Source organism: Phyllobates terribilis, unplaced genomic scaffold (genome assembly GCF_046119375.1).
Source record: "Phyllobates terribilis strain yellow unplaced genomic scaffold, ASM4611937v1 Scaffold_5__5_contigs__length_657084704, whole genome shotgun sequence".
Lineage (NCBI taxonomy): Eukaryota > Metazoa > Chordata > Amphibia > Anura > Dendrobatidae > Phyllobates > Phyllobates terribilis.
In genome coordinates, this window is record NW_027362765.1 from 469,457,818 (window position 1) to 469,481,951 (window position 24,134).

The 24,134-nt window shown below is 40.1% G+C and overlaps 1 protein-coding gene across 35 annotated transcripts in view; it reads left to right on the forward strand.

The window, feature by feature from the left end:
* The window catches only part of ANK3 (ankyrin 3), a 762,832-nt gene that overhangs the window by 674,139 nt on the left and 64,559 nt on the right, over positions 1 to 24,134 (forward strand). For 21 of the 35 annotated variants that reach the window (XM_073685429.1, XM_073685434.1, XM_073685432.1 and 18 more), the window contains 4 exons: positions 3,812 to 3,914; positions 9,095 to 9,201; positions 12,177 to 12,209; positions 19,210 to 19,434. In XM_073685429.1, the coding sequence (XP_073541530.1) occupies positions 3,812 to 3,914; positions 9,095 to 9,201; positions 12,177 to 12,209; positions 19,210 to 19,434 (468 nt within the window). The remainder of the gene's footprint in view (positions 1 to 3,811; positions 3,915 to 9,094; positions 9,202 to 12,176; positions 12,210 to 19,209; positions 19,435 to 24,134) is intronic. The other 14 variants (XM_073685448.1, XM_073685428.1, XM_073685438.1 and 11 more) reach the window with 3 other exon arrangements.

Here is a 24,134-nt window from a genome sequence, read left to right on the forward strand (position 1 = left end):
GCCAAAATAGGCAAAATAGCTGTCGGATGAACAATCATTAGGTCCAACAGCTATCTAATGTGATACCTTTTATGTGGCCCATTAGGTTGTATCTTAAAGGAAATTTTGGTAGACCTAAATTACCACCATGTCACTGGATAGGTGATAATTATAACATCAGTGTGGGAACCAATACCGGGGCGCCAACTGATGGCCAGAACTCGGAGCTTGTGTTTCCCATTCTTCCTTGACTGCAGCAAGACCAAGGCCAAGAGTATTTGAATGGAGCCGGTGACACCACATGTGCATTGCCGCTCTACTTTAAGTCTATGGCAATGAGGATAGTCATAAGCCATCCCTTTTACAAGCCCACTGGCCACTTGTAGGTACAAGCACTCTCTGCCTATAGGTAATACAACCCTGGATATTTCACACCATTCATCAGATCATCAACATGAGACTTTGCATTGAAAGGTGCATATTACCTTATATCTAATGCATTGTGTTGTTGCTTAGAAAATGCTTTCATTCATCCAAATTTTATTCTATTTTGAAATTCTTTTACATATCAAGTCATAATTTTCATGTTATACACAGAATATCCTTTATAAATGATTGTGATTAGCTAAGAAGATTATTCTCTTACTGGTAAATCTACAGATATATTTGTGTATAACATGTACAGAGAAGTCAGCGATCCAACTGCTTGTTCATTTATACTTTTTACATTTGCTGCGTCTGATTTTTTTATTTTACTTTTTTTTCCTTGTTCAAAATATATTTCTTTAAACTAGTCCTAAAATCAGGTAAGAAGGCATGTAACCCATCATTTCAGAGTGCTTCTTTAACTTTTGCTCATTGTCATTCATATTAGTCATTATTGTGCTGTGGCAGTTCTTTTTTTATTTTTAGATTTGGAAAGTTTGTGTTTTTTTTATGGGTTGTTGTGTGTGTGTTATTTTTTTTTTACATTTACCTCTTTTCTGGAGGGACGTTCTTTTCATTCATCACAATTGGTTTAAAGCAGCTTTTCCTGTTTAGTAATGGTTTGACAGTTTTGGAAAATCAAAGATTTTATAAGTGGGTAAAGGCCATTTTATGGGTACTTTTTTTAAAGGTCTATTCCTGTATTTGACTTATCTCAGCCTGTCATTTTATTTAGGACCACTGATGCAGTCATACTTTCACAGTTGAAAAATCTACGTTCTGGACACTAGAGTTGCAAATGAGACAACTTTATCCCATTAAATATCTTCTACATACATGGAGAGAAAAACAGAACACTTCCAGTGCTATACTCCTACTGACCCCATAAATGTGCATACCCCAACAGACTGCAAGTCTACTTTCATATGCCGATATTGGTCAGTATTTTACTGCTAGTGGAACTTATAGACCATAAATTCACCATTTGTGTTTTTTTAAAGTCACTTTCCTCTTTTGTCTTGTGCTATTAGCTGCCGTTTTTGGCCCCAAAGTCATCAAAATGGCACACTTGGTTCAAGAATTTGTTGAAAAGTAAAAAAAAAAATCTTCCCTTGAATAGCTTTTTTCGGTTTTTGGCACCAAAAGTCCCAAAAAATTGCGCCAAATTGCGACTTTTTTTTAAAAAAGTCACAATTGAAGAATCAGGAGCAAATATCTGAAATTGCTAAACTCTGCCCACAAAAACAAATAACAGGTGAGCGCATATAAAATAGACTAACAAAAAAGGCGCAAACAGAATAGTGAATTGAGTGCAATCAAAAAAAAAAAAGGTGCAAAACACAGAAAACTAGACAAAAAACAGGCGCAAAGCCAATGATGAATCCGGGTCATAGAGAAAACTAAAACTGAAATACTCAGTGGTCTTAAGAGCCTGTTCGTCGACATTTATTAAAGCAAAATTCTATCCTGATATAGCCCAGTTTAATAGAGATTTAAAGGGGTTGTCCAGCATTAAACATATTTTTTTCTAGCCACAGTGGTAAAATAACAAATGAAGGCATACTTGCCTCCTGTTACACCCATAAATCCTTCAGTGAGCAAACATCTAACGATGGAGGCCAAAAGAGAGTTCTTTTGGCTTCCGTCTGGACATGATACATCAGGAAAAAATTGCCTGTTCAAATCTAACAGAGGCTGCGAGAAGCTTGCAAATTAAATTGATTTCTTGGACGTGTGCATTCATTACTCCCCCCCCCCCCCCACATTTGAAGAACACAACAAATGACCTTTTAGATATATATGTAGGCAGTACACAGAAATGACTGCATTCACTGGTATATACAAATACAGAGCTGATTGATGTGAAAACCCAAGTGGATATTTTGTGCATCTTCTCCACTTTTTATGAGCACTTCTACTGTAACTGCTGCACTATAAAATGGCCAAACCCACAGATGCGAAGCATAATCAAAAAATAAGGACAATGATTATTTGACCATAGCAATTATTAATACATGAAATGCTGCTCATGTAAGGCTTAGTCATTTATTGTGTGTCTAGGAAGGCGTGCTTGTGTAAGGAGTATCGTCTAACAATATGTGTCATCCCTAGGTCTGATGATGAGACTTCCAAATCAGAAATGTGGCAGTGTCCAGTCAGAAGTCTAACACCACTGCTTCTTGGCCCTGTAGTTAGGGCCCTAATATATTCCTAACTTTACAAGAAAGAGATATACTTTTCTTAAATAAGAGACATGATTCCCCTCTCCTCTGCAGTTGCAGTTCGTCACTAGTTCCCTGTCTAGGTGCATTATTGTTTTGACTCTACAGTTACCAACCCAACTTGTTCTGATCTCTCCGTTCCTGACCCCGGCTTCGTATTTTGAACTTGTTCTGTCCACCCCAACCTCGGGCTGTCTTACCACATCCCTGTCTTCCCCTCTGTGCTTCGTATTTGCCTTTGACCCATTGGTTAGCTGCTGCAGGGACTGCCCTGGAATGGCACCTGGTAGCTACCCTAACGGCCCAAGCCTTTCTTTACCATCAGAGGCTCTAGTGAAGACCAGGTAGTGAGTTAGTTACGCCAGACAGTGGGGCAGTCCACACCCACCGTCGTCACAGTATGGATTTAATCAGGATAAAGGCACTTGTACATACATGTCATAGGTTTTTAGGGGTAAACTCCTCAGGACAGGTTCTTTTTAAAGGGTATGTAAATACAAGGCCTTAGGCACCCTGTAGTGTGGAGTCATAGCTTGTCCATGTGCCACCATATGCTGCTCTATGCTTTATGACCGCAATGATATAACTCTGTACCTAACATGCATGGGGTGGAACCCACAGAACACTTAGCCCTTGGTTGTAAGAGCTTCTTTGGAAACCCCTCAATGATCTATTCGCTGGTCTACTTTTGCCTTTGTTCTGATGATGTAAATCACTGTGAAATGCATGTCATGTTTTTGAAGGCTGAGTATAACGGGTTGAAGTGAGAGTGACCTAGTGGATGTTTAGTTTTATCTGTTTGCCTCTTAGATGTAGGTTTTGGCTTGGAGTCTGCCAATCATGTATCTTCCAGGGTCCCATTCGCCTATGACACATAAACTTTACTGTAAAAGCTGACTGAGCTGCTCAGCTATGATTACTGAGCCTTATTCAATATTTGTACAGTATATATTTTCTCCCTAGTAGCCATTTTTTTCTCCAAAAGTCATATTATCCAAATCATTTGTGACAAATAGTTTTTTTTTTTTCATTTGTACGATTTTCTAAATTTATTGTTGCTCTGACCATATTTTTTTATTCATATCTTGTTTTGCCCTGGAAGCTGCATTCATTGTTTCCTTTTTTTTTCCATCCATCTCATTGTCATCTGCGTGTACTGTGGTAAATTGTAAATGCAACAACAGCCTCCGCTCCTTCAGTTCGGATAGGTCCTACACATTGAACAGGAGTTCTTTTGCCCGGGACAGTATGATGATTGAAGAACTCCTCGCACCTTCAAAGGATCAGGTACGTTCATGTTTCCTGCTGAAATCCTATACATGACATATTATTAGCATTGATGATCGTTATCACAAAAAAACAGTGCCCTTTGTTATGCCGGACATATTTCAGAAAAGCGTTTTCAGGATTAGAAAACCTAAGTTCAGGTTAGATCCACCATCCAAAAAACTCATCCTCCCGCTAGAGCTCAGAGTGACTACAAAAAGCATCTCTTGCTCCAGAGCATGACTTCTACTGGGACCTCACTAACCTCACAAGGAAATGCTTGGGCTTCACCATTTGTCGTAATCCATGGCAAACCTGATTAAGTTAAAGCCTTTACAGCATATAATTACTTCTGTTAGAGCTGTATCTCTAGTTGTGCTCCCCAACAACTAGATGGCACCTCGCAGAATGAGAAGAACTGCTCTAGAGGTCTCAACATGTCCAAGTTCCATTTACAGTCCAGGGGAATAAATTCAAGAGCCAGGTAAGCAAGGAGTAACTTTTCTCCTTGTGGAGAGTGACAAGTCAAGCCTGGCGTGCCAAGGTGAGGAGACTTTTAAGCCTCACAATACTCCTCTAGGAAATTAAATATACAAATTGTCTCTTCAGAGAGGAAGAGGAATAGAACTCTAGTGCCGCCTATTGGCGGTAGCAATGCTAAAAGTCAATATCGACCCTTTAACGAGCCAGGTAAAAACTTTTAATAAGGCTCACAGCTCATCACCGCCAGGCAGTAATACTGTGCTGCCCACTGTGATACCATGAACCCACTTACCCATACATGTCATCGCCAGGCCCTCCTGCAGTGTTGCCTGCTCTGATAGCACCTGCGGCAACATGGCAGGAGGATCTAGAGGCTTTAAGCTCTTTTTTTTTAATTCTTCCCTCTATTATTGGCCCTATAGCTGCCACAGAAATAGTTACACCCCTGTTAAAGCCCATTGATTTCAATGAACTGGGGACTCAGAAACTGTGTAATACTTAATATGTCCTTCGGGAGTGCTGTAGGGAAAGTGAAGACTTGATGTTAGATTCCTTCACAGATCACAGCTGATTGTCAAGGGTCATCATCAGACTTTTTTTTTGTTCTAAACTTAGTCAATGGGCTCTATGAAACTGTGAAAAAACTTGCATATGTGGATACATATGGGTTCAGAAAGTCCCACCAACACCACTAAGTTATAAGATGAAATCATTGATGATTACATTGTAGTCTCCATCACATATACACTGAGATACGGAAACATGGACAGAGGTTAATACTGCTGACCTTCTGTATATGTTCCTCAAATTCTTAGTAAATTTGTTTTAAGGCGAATGTCCAAATTGTATATATTGGAACTTCCGGGAGAAGGCATGTTCTTCTAGCCTACTATGCAGATTCAGTTTATCTTCTTGTTTTCCAGCCCCGGTGACCTTCTATGTATCCGTCATTAGCCACGCACGCTTCTTATTTCATAAACAACCCTCAGCTGTTCTCACAGGCTTCGGGCCAAAGAGACTGAATGCAAAATGCGATAAGACATATCCCAAGCAGATCCCTCACATACGAAGTTAGATGTTGGGTATGCTCACTTTACAGAGATGGAGATACACCGAAAAGACAGCACGTTTCACATCTACGAAAGCTGGCAGCTCAATATCTCTACATAAGTTGGTCGTATTCCAATGAGCTAATTTAATCAACGGCTTTAATATCTCTGTCCTCCATTTGATAACAAGTATTTTCCATTGGCACATGCATTTTAAACCCTTTCTTAAATCCTTAAAAAAAATGTCATCAGGAAATGATCTGTTATTTAAATAAGGTTTTATGTTAAATATTTCTTTTTTTTTTATTTCATAGGCCCATCAAAGCTTTTTATGCCAGTTTTTCCTAGGTCAGCTAAAATAGGCAGAGCTGGGGCGGGACAGGGTTGCAACGGGAGCCGTTCCTATGCCAGAAATCTCACTCCAGTCCCGGCAAAAAGTCTTTATTGCAGCGCTGGAGTGGTGCTTTTCTAATATTATTGGTGCACCCAATATTATACTCACCACTCACCGTCTTCAGTTTTCTCCGGCACCGCCCTGGTCTCATGCCGCCATCGTGTGACCGAACTTCTGACTTAACGGTCACAAGCTCTCAATGTAAGCCTATGACAGCAACAACGAGGCTCTCATAGACCTCCATTGAAAAGTGACCTCCCTGCTGACATTGAGACCGTTTTTTTTAATTAAATTAGATTTGTAAATTCCATCTATTTTCAGTTTAAATAACTTAAGACCAGATTTATTTATTTTACTCATTTATATAGCGCCATTAATTCCACAGCACTTTACAGACATTATCATCACTGTCCCCATTGGGGCTCACAATCTAGATTCCCTATCAGTATGTCTTTGGAATGTGGGAGGAAACCCACACAAACACGGGGATAACATACAAACTCCTGTATTCTGTATAGACACCTAATTCACAACAGATGGTGGACTTTTTAAGGGGAATCCTTGATTATCAACCAAATCTCAGCCAATTTGTATTGCTGTCAGTCCTAAGGTTATGTTCACGTGTCCAGTAATCATCCGTTAGAACGGATCCAGCAGCAATCCATTGTCAAAAATAGTTGTCTATACACAAGTTTTTTGTCCGTTTTTAAAAAACTGATTTCAGCTGGATCCGTCTTCCTTTATATTGACGTCTATGGAAAATGGATCTTTTTTGACAATAGATCACTTCTGGATCCGTTCTAACAGATGATTACTGGACATGTGAACATAGCCTAAAGGAGTTACAATTTCACCGACTACAGTGGGCTCTACTTCACCTGGGTGACTGATACAGTGAACTCCCGAACTTTGGACTCTCCCGCCATATAAATTGCCTTGCACAAGTATTATTTTAGATCTTCATAGGCTAAACTAATGCGAAACTACCGTAAGCCCAGCACCATGTAATACACAAACATATGTCTTTCTGGTCAGTATAATTACTGGCCACTTACTGATTCTTTGTTGTTTTTTTTTCATGTATTTGCCAACTTTTTTTCTTTTAAGGCACTTTGATTAATTTGGAAAGTTTAAGCCTCGCCCTGTGAGAGGTTAGTGGACGTCAGGACATGGAACAGCTGCAGAGCTGTAAAAAGGGATCTTTTAGAGTAGAGTATACAACTCAGTTACATACTAATTACAATTAGGGGAAGTTTTTAATCCCATTCATTTTCGGAAACCATCTGCTTCACTTTAGGTCCCTGACAGTCCTGTAACAAGCCACTGTCAGGTGTTTAAATAATACATTTATTAATGAACAGGGGAAAGCGCTTGGCAGGAGAATGTCTATCAGTGCACCTGGACTAATAGGTAATTGTGTGCCACTCACATAGGATTATCCGTGTTATGTAAGTCAATATGTTCAGAACAATAATGTTTCCAGTGCTTGCATACGACCAACAAAGGGCTACATGTAGTGGAAACATCGCTCCATCTGCTTTCCTTTTCTATGCAATGCAAATAATAAAGTACAAGAAAAAGGAAAGCTCTACTATCTACATACTACATATAGAAGTGTACTGGACATATTAGCCATTGCTTTGCTCAATATGCTAGAATTTTTTTTACCTATTTATGTAAATGACCAAAACAATTATATAAAGGGTTTTACCAGGACTTTCTATGTCTAGGATACGTTACCAATATCAGATCGGTGAATTGGAAAGACCTTCCAGTACCATTTATGGTGACTACGCAATGCGTGGAGTTGTGTCACTCACTTCCAATGCCTTTTTGGGGTGCTTTCACATTGTGTTCTGTGTCCCTGTCGGGGAATAAGTCCAATATCCCCTCAAAACAGGGTCCGAACGTATGCGCCAGCGGGCCATAGACTATAATGATACAGACAGAGCAACAGTGTGCTCTGATGTGCATTATTTTCAGGAGTGTCCACCTACAGGAAATACTCAGACACTAAGATGTAGTAAACTGCGTCTAGTTGTCCTTCCTCCTGTAGGCGGACACTCCCGAAGATGACGCACGTCAGACCGCACGTTCGCTCTGCCATCACTATTACAGTCTATGACCCCGTTGGCACATACATCCTGGCCTTATTTTGTGGGGTATGTCAGACGTATGCCCTGACGGGGACACAGAACCCAATGTGAAAGCACCCTTAGACATTCAGTCAGCCATCCCAGAGAACTCTTAAGATAGAAAGCAATATACTAATTAAATATGTAATATAGATTATTTCAAAGTGGTAGTCCCCACCTTTCTTGTGTCCGAAGAATGAGAACAAAGGTCTAAGAACTTTGTTAGATTCCTCCCGGAATATATTCCATAAATTCTAATGGATCCTGGATGCCTTTTTAATTTTTTTTTATACAGTTGACAAAAATGTAGACTACACTGTTGTATCCAGCTAAAAAGATGGACACCACCAGAAACAAGTCAAATACTAAAGCCTTTGGATTCTGTTTGCATCATTATACTGAATTACTCTCTTGGGAGTACTGGCTGAATCCCATTTTGGGGGGATTTAGTTGGATCCCTTCAAAGAGTGATGAACGTGGAGCACAGGCCTAATATAAACCCAGTGTTCCAGTCCCCGCGGCTGCATGTTTCGCGGCAGTTGGCCACCAAACATGCGGGGATTGCCCGTGTATGTCAGGCAATCCTCGCATGTTTTATGACTGTATCAGCTGCCAAACATGCGGCCGTGGGGACTCAAACATGTCACTCGAGCACCTGCGATACTCTGTGTATACCCGAGCACCATCTACAAACTTGAGTAACGAGCACTTGCGCTCATCAGTACTTACAAGCTCTTTCCAATAAAGCTATGAAGTCCTTCTCTGAGCCTGGCCAGACCACTAGACCTGGCCTTCTTCTGTGCCACTGGGCTCCATTGATGCTACAGCAGCAGAGCTGCCTCCGCTTGCAGCATCAGAGAGTGCACAGTTTGGGCAAGCAGCTCAATTAAGTCCATTAATCAGGAGTGCTCTCCCCCCGGCAAATAAGAAGCCAGGTGACTGAGGAGCTGTGTGCCCTTAATAATGAACATGGGAAAACCTCTTTAAACAGAATCATCCATACAGAATGATTGAGCCCTTTCCTTTCATACAAAGTGGCTAAATATTGCCTCTTTCTATCTGGTAAGTTTTGGTAATTGTACAGATGTTGGCATTTTCCAGATTTCAGACTATTTACCAGTTGTACTGTCTCTATTTCAGCACATTTCCTTTCCAAGAGAATTTGACTCGGATTCACTGAGGCACTATAGCTGGGCTGCAGACACTTTGGACAACGTCAATCTTGTCTCCAGCCCTGTGCATTCCGGGTAAGTTGAAAATCTAATTTTTTTTAAACTATTTTTTTATATATATCTTTTTTATCAACTTAACCAATTGAACCAGTCTATTGTTTAAAATAAAAAAAAACAAAACATATTATTAGATTTTGTGAAATTTGACAGTGGACCTATAAGGGCTGGAGAAGTCCCTGGTGCTTCACTATTAATTAAGAGTAAAAAAAAAGTGATAACAGTCAAAAGTGAGCAAAGTGCTATTGTGTACCAGCAGATCCAAGGCTATTATTGAGTAAAAATATATTTTCCTGCTAGTGATCATATAGTTTATGGCACAGCATTTTTGCTCTTGCTGACATTAACCTCTGGGCGTTGCTGAGTCTTCTCTGTGTGTGCTTTGCAGCAGTGGGAATCATCTGTCATTGCATTGTATGCGCAAAATCTGCAAGAGAATCATCCACATAGCTGCTTTTGTAGTATTGTATTAGATTTGCTCTCAACTAGTGCAAGTTTACCAGGATTATCGTTTTTTCCTCCAGCACTCTGTGAGTAAGGCTTTGAGTAAGAGGATTTTACAATGGGAGCCTTTGGGTGACACATCGCACTACATATATATATATATACACACACAGTTGAAAACAGAAGTTTGCATACACTATAGAAAAAGACACATATTCATGTTTTTCTCAATATTGGACATGAAATCAGAATAAACCTTTCCCGTTTTAGGTCAATTAGGATTACCATCATTTTTAATATTTGCCAAATGCCAGAATAATGAGAGAGAGAGAATATTTTAAGGCATTTTTATTACTTACTGCAAAGTCAAAAGTTTACATACACTAAGATTACTATGCCTTTAAACATTTCCGGACTGCCCATATGATGTTGTCATGTGTTTGGAAGCTTCTGATAGGTTTTTTGGCAACATCTGAGTTAATTAGAGACACACCTGTGGATGTATTTTAATGCACACCTGAAACACACTGCTTCTTTGTGTAGCATCATGGGAAAATCTAACGAAATTAGCCAAGATATCATGAAGAGAATTGAGGACTTGCACAAGCCAGGCTCATCCTTGGGTACAATTTCAAGATACCTGAAGGTGCCTCGTTCATCTGTACAAACAATTATACGTAAGTACAAACAAGATAGGAATGTCCAGCCGTCATACCGATAAGGAAGGAGACAGGTTCTGTGTCCCAGAGATGAACGCGCTTGGTCCGACATGTGCATATCAACCCAAGGACAAAAGCAAAAGACCTTGTGAAGATGATGGCGGAAGCTGGTAAGACTGTGTCAATATCCACAGTGAAAGGAGTACTGCATCAACATGGGCTGAGAGGTCACTGTGCCAGGAAGAAGCCATTACTCCAAAAGAAACATAAAAAAGCCAGATTAAGGTTTGCAAATGCACACAGGAACAAAGACCTTAATTTTTGGAGACACGTCCTACGGTCTGATGAAACAAAAATGTAACTTTTTGGGCATAATGACCATTGTTACTTTTGGAGGAAAAAGGGAGAAGCTTGGAAGCCTAAGAACAATATCCCAATTGTGAAACACGGGGGTGGCAGCATCATGTTGTGGGGTAGTTTTGCTGCAGGAGGGACTTGTGCACTTCACAAAATAGATGGCATCATGAGAAAAGAAGATTATGTGGCAATACTGAAGCAACATCCCAAGACATCAGCCAGGAAGTTAAAGCTTCTGTGGAAATGGGTCTTCTAAATGGACAATGACCCGAAGCATACTGTCAAAATGGTAACAAAGTGGCTTAAGGATAACAAAGTCAATGTTTTGGAGTGGCCATCACAATGCCCTGATCTCAATCCTATTGAAAATTTATGGGCTAAGCTGAAAAGGCAAATGTGAGCAAGGCGACCTACAAACCTGGATCAGTTACACCAGTTTTGTCAGGAGGAATGGGCCCAAATTCTGACCAACTATTGTGAGAAGCTTGTGGAAGGATATCCCAAACATTTGACCCAAGTCATTCAGTTTAAGGGCAATGGTACCAAATACTAATGAAATGGATGGAAAAGTTTGACTTTGCAGTAAGTAATAAAAATGCCTTAAAACATTCTCTCTCTCTCATTATTCTGGCGTTTGGCAAATATTAAAAATTATGGTAATCCTAATTGACCTAAAACGGGAAAAGTTTATTCTGATTTCATGTCAGATATTGAGAAAAACATGCACATGTGTCTTTTTATATAGTGTATGTAAACTTCTGGTTTCAACTGTACAGGTGCATCTCACAAAATTAGAATATCATCAAAAAGTTAATTTATTTCAGTTCTTCAATTCAAAAAGTGAAACTCATATATTATATAGAGTCATTACAAACAGAGTGATCTATTTCAAGTGTTTATTTCTGTTAATGTTGATGATTATGGCTTACAGCCAGTGTATAATATTCCCGTAACCGTTTGCTGGAGTATATTTTGAAACGTGATGGGTGCTGCGCGGCATATCTGCAGCAAGGGCTTATGCAGACGACCGTATTTTTAGCCCAAATGCGATCCAATGTTATTCTAAGGGGCCGTGCACATGTCCGATTATGTCCTCAGACAGTCTGTCCAAGTGAAAAATCGCAGCATGCCTGATTTGCACCTGATATTTAGATCGAACATGGCTATGTATTTCAATCCGTGGAAAAAATTGGACTGCACTCGGATGACATCTGAATGCAGTCCGATTTTCATGGACTGACAAAATGAAGAAGTGAAGATGTAGAATTTTTTTTTTTCCATCTTCTCCACATCTGAGAAAATCAGATCACACTGATCAATCCCTGAGTGTGATAAGCATAATTAGCCCGATTGTCTCAGATGAGAGAAAATACAATGATGTGACCCTCGCTTTTATAGAGAAAGAAAACATATGCTGACTCATGTTCCTCTCCTTTGCTGCCCATATGGTTCTTTATACTGATCTATTTTTTCCTTGCCTTTAACTGTTTATATGATTATTTTCCCATTGTGCTTTTCCATATTATTTTGCAGCTATTACTCTTCACTTCCACTGTATGATGCAAGGTGATCATGCTGATTTGTGTGTGCTTGTGGCAATTTGTGTTAAAAGTACTAACTTGATGTTCGCTGCTGGATTTAGATTCCCTGTATATATTTTTTTAAGTGTATGATTATCACGGGCAGTAAAATTGAGAATGCATTGAATGCAGTTATTTAACGTGGCTCTCGTGGATTAGCATGCCGGTACAGAATTACAGATTGATGTGAGGGATTGGTGAAGAAACATTAGATGCACTACTGTTTTCTGCTATCACATTAAGAATGTCCAAATTATATATCACAGAATGGAATTCTCTATTAATGCATCCCATCATCTTCTGTGGTGCTGTACAATGTGATACTAAGAACAAGTACATGACGATAACAATATAATATAATCCCGTATACATATACACACTGCAGTATGTTAATTAAAGTCCATCTTATTCTATCTCAGAGATAATGAGCGTGATGCCATATCTATAATAAAAGTTCTGAGATAATGCCTCCGTAATAATATATGAATTATACTTATGTAAAAGAATACATTAACAGGTCATATTAGTTCCTCAGAGGCGTTACATGGTGGCTCTGAGAGAGCTTAGGAATTTGTAATAGGAGCTCATGGTTGGGTCATATGGGCGTTGCTTACCTTCACACAGCCATAGAGATAAAAGGTTTTTAAAGGATTTTGATATTCATGGCTTTGCTTAAGGCCCACATAATCATTAGACCAATATGGACTTGACTAACAGTCTAATGTTTATGGGGGCCTCCCGACTCTCCCTCGACAATTGATGTTGGGGGAGGTAAGAATCCAGTAAATCTTGATTTCAGAATGTCGATCCTTTCATTCTCTGTGAATTAAGCCACTGCCAAAGGCTTGTGGCAGCAGCTCTCTCATAGAGAGAATAGAGCACTGGACTGATCACTTCTATGTATGGAGAAGTTGGGGAAGATGGCTGCCCGCCGAATGATCTGACAAACCAATGTTCGGTCAACAGCTATTTATTGTGTATGGGTATCATGCTAGGTGTGGGAAAGAACCAGTGTACGACGACTGGAAAAGGGGGGAAGCCCAGAAACTAGGGAAAGGGGGAGTGTAGACCCCTAGGCAGATCTAACAACACCCTGGCTCCCCTATCGTCCCTAAATAGGTTCCACACCTATCGCCGAGCAGGATACCTTAGTCTTGGCTGTCCCTAGAGCTAGGCCCTGGGTAGGGAAAGGGAGGAGTGAGCACTAGTCAGCCCCACTGCAACTAAAGACAAACAAGGGAAACAGACAAGGGGGATGAACTTAGCTTTGAGAAGATACCAGAGAGATCACGACTACAATCCACAAAAGAACTCCAAGGAGAATCCAGCCGACCTCCAGAACTCCAGACCTGTACAGAGGAATTTATTCTATCACCGGCGATTCTCTGGAGAAACTGAGGGTATTTAAAGATCCAGCAAGGGTGTGTCAATTAGCAGCAGAAGGTGGAGATCACCACTGGGTCCTAAAGGTGGAGGGATGAAGGGCCAAGCACAGCGACCTTCTACAGCTGGATCCAGAATGACTGTCTGTCAAACCTGACACACCCGTGGCAATGGAGCTCTTTACGATAGGACTTTATTATCAGGTCCATGAGCATTGCCTCCAGTGATCAGCTGATTAAAAGTTGATTACTTCATTGTGTGCCAAGCACAGCTCTGTACGGTTTGTAGTGTCTGTGCTTGGTACTGCTGCTCAACTGAATTTACTGGAGTGCAAGTAAGCGACAGTACCAGACGCCGCCACTGCAAAATACATGACACTGCGCCCTGTAAACATTGAAGTCAGCTGCTCTACAAGGGTGTCATGAGTAGAACCTCCACTGGTCTCATACTGATGAACCCTTCGAATGAAAAGAATCTGTATGTTTCCCAATGTGACATAAAGAATATTCTCTTTTTCTTTCTATACAAGAAATGGAACAAGGGCAAGCATTTACACCAAGCTTTGTTGTCAGTGTTTACCAAATTAAAGGGAGTCCGTCACCGTCCCCACTAAAATGTATTGTAAATGGGCTATAGAGTGTTGTAGGGGACTTAGCCCCTATAACAACCATACTAGCACTGTGCCTGTTACTAGTACAGTGCCTGAGAAAATAACTTTTAATTAAAATGCAAATGAGGTCCATAAGCGAGCACTGACAATCAGAAGCGGGGATGAGTCCCAATATGCAAATGAGGAGGCGTAACGGTGCACCAAACTCTTGGCCACGTCATAGCTGCCTCATTTGCATATGAATTTAAAGTTATTTTCTCAGGCACTGTCCTAGTAACAGGTACAGTGCTTGTATGGGTGTTATAGGGGCTATGCACCTTACAACTCTGTATAGCCCATTCAACATGCATTTTGGTGGTGTCAGACTCCTTTTAACAATAATCTTAGATACAGATAATTAATACATCTAAGAAGAAGATCACGTTTTCTGGCTCCACTCACTTCCACTTGAATTGAGCGGCACCTGTAAGACTTACCTGCCGAGATGCATTGTGCACCTGCCTTATTCTGTAGAATATTACAGGTACATATATAGAGGTCAGTGTGCCAAATGATGTCTTTAAAAGGGTTTTCCAATGAAGACAGCTCTTGGACCATTTGGTCATATTGTTCTCTAAGACAGAGTACACTTTTCAGTTCTGTAACATTTGAAAAGGCATGCACCTCTATGACTGCAATATAATAGTACATTTTCCTTCAGCGTTGCATATGTAGAAGATATAACAACCATTTCACAAGAATGTCCAATAGCTGAAAGCATGGAAAATAGGGTGGATAGCTAATCTGGCATTTAGGCTGTGTTCATAGACTCAGTTCTGAGCAATTAAGTGGCAGTCTCAACAGATTTGATTCTTCCCACGATTATGATGGAAACCATGAGACAAGTGGAGTAGCATTGTGGCTTCCCATAGACCCCACTGAACTAAAATAGGAATTGTCATATATTCAAAGATAGTGAGAACACAGTCTTACCTGCACCAGTTACTAGCAAGTGTTTAAAGGGAATTTGTCACCAGGTTTTTGCCACCTAATCTGAGATCACCATAATATAGAGACAGAGACCCTGATTCCAACAACATGTCACTTACTGGGATGCTTGGTCTAGTTTTGATTACATCACTGCTTTACCAAGAAAAGATTATCACTAGAAGACTTGTAAACCTGCTGTTAAGCAATCCTCCATATTCAGGAGTTCTAAATAACCCCATCCCCACCACTGATTAGCAGCTTTCTGCCTATGCACAGTGTACGCAGAAAGCTGCCAATCAGTGATGTGGGCGGGGTTATACAGGGCTCAGTATTCAGAAAACTGGTAGATCTGCAGCAGAGAAAACAGTGATTTTTATCAAAACTGCAGCGAGCAGCCCTGTTAGTGATACATTGCTTGAATCATGGTCTCTGCCGTAACATCATACTGCTCTCAGATGAGGTAGCAAAAATCTGGTGGCAGATTCCCTTTAAGCTTTCCGATTATCATTGGGGTTCTTGTTGCAGCTTGGTTCACGTTCAGTGCGGTAGAGATAATGTTTTATTACATGGCGTCCATTCTGCCTCATTGAGGTGGCCAATGACATCTATATGATCTAATACGGGATACAGACAGGGGTTGTCCTCATGGGAATCCAGTTTGCATTCTCAGGTTACATTCTTTACCAATGGAAAGTTCTACATAGAAATGTTCCATTTCTTGAATCAGGAGTAGGAATAGTCATTGTGATTTTATAGGTGTGTTTAAGACCTGAAGACTAAGCCTACGGGAAGGGCTTTTCTTGCTTAATTTATCAGTCACAATGATGCAGAGTTGTTTTAGCCACTGCAAGGTCTGAGACAGTCAGGATTCACATTACACAATGCCAGGGAAAACCTGAGGATATCCCATAACCTGTGGGGGCATTCTGTCCCTTATTAATCAAACCGGTTTAAATCAAAGGGGCTTTGTGTGCTTCATACAGGCACTGCTTGTTTGTGTTCACCGTAGCCAACTGTTGCCAGAAGATCTGTCTGGTTTAATTGTATGAGAAGGACAAAAACGGCTGTAGTAATCAATGATGGACAAAGTAAATTTATGTTCAGGATGGAAGACTTGCCAAGTTTTACTCAATAGGAAAACATTTACAGTATACTCTTTTCCCAAGGCTTCATATACAGCTCTAATACTAATTAAAAAAGAGTCTCTTTAAAAAAAAATCACTTGCTATTATTGTGCACATTTTTTATACTTGGTCTTCTACAACCTCACCTTATTTAGCAGATTTTGTCTATTCCTCACCCAGTTTTAAGCCTCTTTCACAGCTGTTTCGGTTTCAGTTTTTGACTGTGAAAATTATGATCATTATCACATTTTTGGTATCATTAGTTACTTGTACACCCAACTATAATTCTACAAAATCCCTGACCTTGTACAAGAGGCGGTCACCCCAAATATTGGTTTGATTTAGATTGCACTTTTTTTCATTCACTTTACATTTTGTTAATTCCTAAAAATAAACTATTAACGCTTCTATCTTTGAAAGCATTCTTACTTTGCAGCATTTTTCCACACCTGCTTGAAACATTTGCACAGTACTGTAAATCTAGTCTTGTTAGCCAAGGAGACAGAATCCTTATGAAGGCTAAAAAGACTAGATTTACACACAGGGAAGAGGGGGTCATTTCTCAAAAGCCTGAAAGGTGCAGTAACAAATAAATACAACACAAGATGCCCCTGCATCAGTGGTATTTAGATCAGCTATATAATTTTATATATTTATGACAAGTCCTTTTTAAATTTGTGCCTATATTGGGGGCTACATCCAAGAGCATCTGATATAGAAGAGCACAGTCCTTGTTCATTCAGATTTTCCAACTATCACATATTTGAAACTAACTTGTGTGATTTTGATCTGATGCATGTAAAATTGCAGTTTGCGTCTGGATGGACCAGTTCAGAGATTTTATCTTAACAAGTGAATGTTCACTTTAGAATAAAGTATTGTTTTAAGTATAAATTCTGTACTGATTAATTCCATGAAACATCTTTATACCGATCACAGCTCCAATATACGTGCTTCCTTTCATACAGAAATGTGCAAAGTTCTCAAAGTTTTCAGTCACCACTAGGGGGAGCTACTACATACTGTTTTATTATAGAGTTCAATGTTGGAATTGTATGCATAAAGTGCTATTTCTACATAACAGATATATTCTTCATGCTTGGTAAGTATTATGTCTGTTCGCATACGATCAGCTGCAGGACCCTAGCTGATGCATAGCCAGGCTCCTACTGAAAGTACGTGAGAACTGACTCCTTCACTTTAATCCCCAGTCAAAAGCAACTGCAGCATCTAGGTGGTTAGACTGAGGGAGCGAGCTCCCTCTGTCAGCCCAATCCCACTCCACCCTGTTAACTGATGATGTGGGTACTAACATGTTGTCATGGCGAACTAGGGCTATCCATTGAGCCCAAACCTTCCAATTTTGTCCTCCTTTTAGACCCAGCAAGAGAGGGTCTAATAGGATCCCTGTCGGCCTGATGTATTACATTGTGTTACATGAGTGATCAAGATCCAACAAGTTGAAGTACCCAAAAGGGACGAAAAATAAAAAGTGAAAAAAAAAGTTTAAAAAATGTATTTAAAAAAGAAAAAATATAAAAAATATAAATAAATGTAAAAAAAAAAAAAGTTAGACATTTCTTAATTTTGTAAGAAAAATGAAATAATAAAAAAGCATATAATTGGTATAGCTATGTTGGTAATGACCCTAGCTATAAAAATGTCTCATTGGTTAGCCCGTACAGTGAACACCATATGAAAATAAGTAGCAAAATTGCTGTTATCGTTAATCTTCCTCCTTAACACTGTAATAAAAACTATTAAAAAAAGCATGTACCCCAAAATGGTACTAATAAACATGTCATCTCATCCAGCAAATTACAAGCCCACACCGAGCTCCCTTGATGGAAAAAAGAAGAAATTATGTATGGCTCTCCGATTATGGCGACACAAATACAAATGATTTTCTTTAAAATGGATTTTATCGGACAAAAGTATGAAAATGTAAATAAATCTATAGAAATGATCATGCTGACCTGATGAATTCAGGTAACGTCATTCATCCCACTTGGTGAACATTGTAAAAATAAGAACCTCAAAGAAACACAAACGATAAAATTGCAAAATTGCTGTTTTTATCATTCCCATTCATTCAGGTGGCGTTGTCGACTGAAAAAGTAAACTACTGTGGCACTTGTAACACGTACTATGTTTTTAAGACCCAGGGTTGCCCACCTTTGGGGTCAACTTTAGTTTTCATAAATAAATGCATGTAGTTAGGGCTAAAAATAATTTTACATTAAAAAATGTTGCATCATTTGCCTTCTGTAGCTTCTGTGCTGCACTGTCCATTGCTGGCTGCAGAATGAGTTAACTGAGAATCTATCAGTCAGCTTGCTAGGATGCTCTGACAGGCTGTTTGTAACTTTTTTATCTGTCGATTTCTGAACTCATCTCTTTTGCTATATGACCATATAACACATCAAAGTTGAATTTATAGGGAAATAAAGAGCTTGGAAAAAAACAGAAGGTGCAACATTTTCAACTAATCCCAATGCAAAAATGATTTTAGCCTCTGCATTTATGTAAAAAAAAAAAAAATTGTCGGCAAAGGTGGACCACGTAGCCCCTGAACTCCCCCTAGAGATCACTGCAGAAAACTAGAGTTTTACATTATAACTGTATGTCTATGTGGCCAATTTGGAGCTATGAAATGGAGCCCTGACCTTATAAAGATATATACAGAAATTAATCAGAATTGAATTTTGAACTTCAAATATTGCATTTGCATGAGAAACCTGCCCACAATTATTTATACTTGCACAATTGATTTTCCTGGGGGGCTTGGAATATTAATTATTACAACTAATCAAAGAAACTGCATGAATAGCTGAATATATATTGTCTATTATTTGTCCTTTTCACTCTTTTACTGACACCTGATGTTCTGTTTTTAACAGTTTCCTGGTTAGCTTCATGGTGGATGCCCGGGGTGGCTCAATGAGAGGAAGCCGACACAATGGCATGAGAATCATTATCCCGCCAAGGAAATGCACAGCCCCGACTCGTATTACCTGCCGCCTGGTCAAGAGGCACAAATTAGCAACACCACCACCAATGGTAGAAGGAGAAGGATTGGCAAGTCGATTAGTTGAAATGGGCCCAGCAGGGGCTCAGTTTTTGGGGTGAGTTACTTTATTATACATTTTATGTATACATTATTCTTATAATTTGCAGTTTAAGATAAGTTTTCATACCATGATATCTGATAAAGCAATTTGTATATGCTGGTTCCATAGTGGCATTCATACAGTATGATCGACCTCCAAAGTCATATCTTTACCCGTTGAATTAACTGTACTGTATTTATTGTGTAGATTATTGCGTTTGCATTTATGACGTTTTTAAGAAAGCCGTTACACCTTTCACTGTGAAACAGATCAGTTTAGAAGACCGTTGTGACTGCACTGCACTCTCCGGAAAATATTATCTTTTGAATATTTCTATGTTGTTTATTCCATATCTTCATTTTGCACTGGAAGCATTACTCTTTAACACAGTAAATAAACGCAATGTGTGAGACATATGACAGACAGCCCTGATCTCCTGGTTTAACTTCCTGCATGATTAGAAAGTACTGAGAGTAGAGCACAGATGACTAACACCATTCAGATAAGGTCCCGGCAGTCAGTGTCGGGAGAGAGACTGCTCAGCTGAGTTTAGCTGTGTCACATTACAAACCCTTCTATCAGCTCTCCTCCTTTCATAGCACAGTCACCTCTGCTGTATGTTTACCCTTCCCCTATCCCTACATACACACACAAACACCTGGAGCCAATAGTACAAAGGTGTCAGTAACTCACTTATGTCTGATGTGCTCATCTCAACTTATAATTACTCCGCTGTGCGATCAGAGCAGATTGTCATTATATGTGTCACACAGGAGTAGCACAGAACCTGTAGGTTACTCCTGTGTGAGACATACAGTAAGAGACAACCTAATCATTGTAGAACGAATACAAGTTGCCCTGAGCACAACAGACATAAGTGTGATTATGACAACTTTGAACTCTCAGCTCCAGTCAGGCAGTGTGGACCCCTGTAGTGGTGACTTATCTTAAGGAGAAAAAAAGGATCGTCAGTCCAAAATCAGACATTCCAGGTCCTTAACTTCCCCAACAATCATCTGTCCAGGGCCCCATGTACATTAAACTGTTGGCTGAACCCATCAATATTAACAGGATCAGTCGACGTTAGTCTAATGTGGGGTATTTTACTTTGTTTTGTGTCCCCTCTGGACTGGTAACCCTGCTTTTTTCAGCCAGCCGTAAACACATTAGATGGCTTTCTACCAAATCATGCTTAGACCGATCATTGGCTGCCAGTCATCTTGGCCATCTCTCCCATATACAGGCGCACTAAATTCAGCCGAGTGCTGCAGCGTTCTCTATAAGAAAAGCTGCAAACAGACATCTCCCATGACGGAGTCCCCATTCAGACATTAGACTGTTAGCCGAACCCATCAATATCATGGGGCGAGCTGGGGGAGCTTACTTCCAGCCACATTCCGACTAGATGTGCGTCGCATCGCTCAACACAAAATTGAGCGAGGCCATGCACATCTAGTCTGAATGTGACCGGGAGTATTCATGTCGCATTTTTCTGGTCATATGACGGCTCGGTCTCACCGATGGCACTGGAGAATTCTCCTAGCCCGCAGTGTGCACGATGTGAGGATTCACCTAGAATGACAGCAGAAAAACCTGGACAACCCCTTTAAGTGTAATTTCACATGGGCAGATATGCTACCAACAAACCCCAATTTTTAGGTCAATATAAAAGTGTCAATCAACGACCAACAAATTGTAGCCAATCGTTTGACGGCTGCACATTTACACTGGACCATCATTTAAGAATATGTATGAATTCCTTAAAAGGGTTTTCCGGTCAGAGAATATTAATGACCTATCCATAGGCTAGTTCAATTAGTATTAGATCGGTGGGGTCTGACACCCGGCTCCTCTACTGATCAGCTGTTATTTGCTCTGCCGGCAGCCTGAGGTAAACAAATGGAATGAAGTTCCAGTTAATGTATAGTGGCTGCTGCCGTGTCCTTCACAACAGCTCCTATTCAAGAGAATATATGATGTTCTGCAGCACTCAGCAGCAGCCACTACACTGAATGGAGCTGCGCTTTGCAACTCTGTTTCATCTGTTTATATCTCGCCGATGCCAAAGCTCGTAAGAGCAGATTACTTGATTTGCTGGGTGTTGATCCCCCACCGATCTAATATTGATGACCCATCCCGTCATCAATATCCTCTGACCAGATAACCTTCTCAACTCTTTGACTACCAAAGACTCTGACATTCACATTTACTGTAGGCTGTAAAATGAGATCTCTTCCTTAACTAGCCTGTTGTTCTGGTATCTAGTGGCCAATTTAAAAACAACAATAGTTCATCATTTATTTTTGCACGATAGGCCAAGAGACTTATGTCACTGATGATAGTGCCCATTTAAACTGGCTAATTATACATTTATGGTTACAAAAAAGCACAAACAACCTTGCAGCATATGACACTGACTAGAGTCCACTATTTCATACAGCCTGTGTTTTTTTTTAGTTGTTACTTAAAATAAAGGTTATATCTTCTCATTTAACAAAGACATTATGGGAACTCCTTGCCATATCAGATTAATAATTAATTATCAAATAATTTAGATACTTCATGATTAGTTGGCAGTGAAGCCAACCGGAACGATAATGTTAGTATAAGTGTCATATTCATATTCTATTTTGCAAGCAACCATACCTGTGACATTGCTGTATCATCCTGCTTGCTGACAGGCAGCAAACCTCATGGTATGGACCAGACCCTGAATCCCAGATTGCTCCTTTGTCCTGAAGCGCTGCATTACGGCACTTATCTCACATTTTGATGTGGTTGCTTTGTGTCTGTAATGCAAATGCTTAGAACGTCCAGTGATTGTACACAGGCTGTCAAAGCATATAGTTTATGCTACTGACCACTAGGTCCATGAATGCCCTCTCCTTAGATTGCATGCAGAACTTTACTTTATTTTCCAAAGCGGGCACCAGACTTGTGGCATAGAACCGGCAATTACGGTCTGGAGTGGCCGCCCCAATCCTAATTTCCCCTTCTTATTTCTCTTCTTGCTGCATGGATGTTATTCAGTAAACTGCATCTTCCTACCAATCCCCCCCCTCTAAACGAGGGAGAAAGCTTGATTAACCGAATCCTGCAGCTTGGGCCTCAAGGGACAAAATTTATTGGGTAGGATGCTGCATTATTAAACCAAAAAATGAAGGCTATAAATGGTCGAAGGGATTTTTTTTTGTACATTTTCTATTATTTTTCCATCCGCATTTTTTTTTCATCTTTTCCGTTAAACTTTTAAGTCATGTTGGTGACGGGAGAGTGGCTTGTCTATCGCTGCTGACTTTATTGTGCTTTTAGGCATGTGAAACTCAATGATTTCTTTTAAGTTGCTTATTTTTTTCATGATTGCTATATTTTCGTCTGTTTTTTTTTAATTTTTTTATGTTCGTGCCGCATCTAACACGTAGTTTGGAGAGACAGTATTTTCATATGATTTTGTTCAAGAGAAGGTATTTGCAGTTAATGGAAAATTGTATGCAATTACATATGCTATGACATTTCTACATGTTCTTGTTTAGTACGGTAAGTCATTTGTACGCATGGTTTAGATTGCTCTGTATTATCCCACTGCTGTTATATAATTATATGTCTGCCACAGTCATAGTGAACGTGAGACCTAGACACCCCGGTGGGTTCAGTTACACTGAAGGGAGATTGCCAGCTGAATAAAAGCATTGAATGAGTTCTTCATTCCCAGCTGGCAGGGGGAGCGAGCTGGCAGGGGGAGCGAGCTGCTTATCAGTAGCCATTCTTCAAAGAATTCCAGTCATGTGAACTGTAAGGAATGTTCTTCTCTTGTCTGAACGTGGCCTGATATTTGCAGAAACACAGGCTCGTCCTATGTGTGTATTGGAATAATAATCCTGTTATAGCAAGCCTGCAAAAGAGCCCGTCGAAATTCCCACCAAGTTGACTATTATAGTTCTGCAGATATAATTATGGTAAGAACGGCCTTCTTACAGTGGATGAATTCACTTTTAGTATTTAAAAGGTTTATCCAGGACTATTTTTTTTTACTATATGCCTAAAAGGCATGTAGTTACTAACAGATGGAACTACCTGCCTGTTGTACCTTACAGTGGTCACCGACTGCTCCTGCCCGCAATTCACTTGCTCCATGTCAACAGAGCACCTTTTCTTCTCCCGCCCTGCTGTGCCAATGAGGCATGACTGCTGATATCATGCTGATTGACAGCCGGCTCGCCACAGTTATGCAGCGGGGAGCCAGCTGTCAATCAGCATGACATTGGCAGTAACACCCCATCAACAGAGCAGAGTGGAAGAGCAGCTGCTGCTCTGTCGAAGCGACATCAGCGGAAGCCACTGAATTGCTAGCAGGAGCAGTCTGTGAGCGCTCATAATAAAAAAATGAAACCGTCCTGGATAAACCCTTTAAAGCATTCATGTCAAACTCAAACACACAGAGGGCCAAAATGAAAAACTTGGGCCAACCATTATACAGTATAATGGGCCCCACACTGTTCTCCATACAGAATAATGGGCCCCTCATAGTCCTCCATACAGTATAATGGGCTCCACATAGTCATCCATACAGTATAATGGGCCCCACATAGTCCTCCATACAGTATAATGGGCTCCACATAGTCCTCCATACAGAATAATGGGCCTCACATTGCCTTGCATACAGTATAATGGACCCCATATTGTCCTCCATACAGCATAACGGACTCACATAGTCC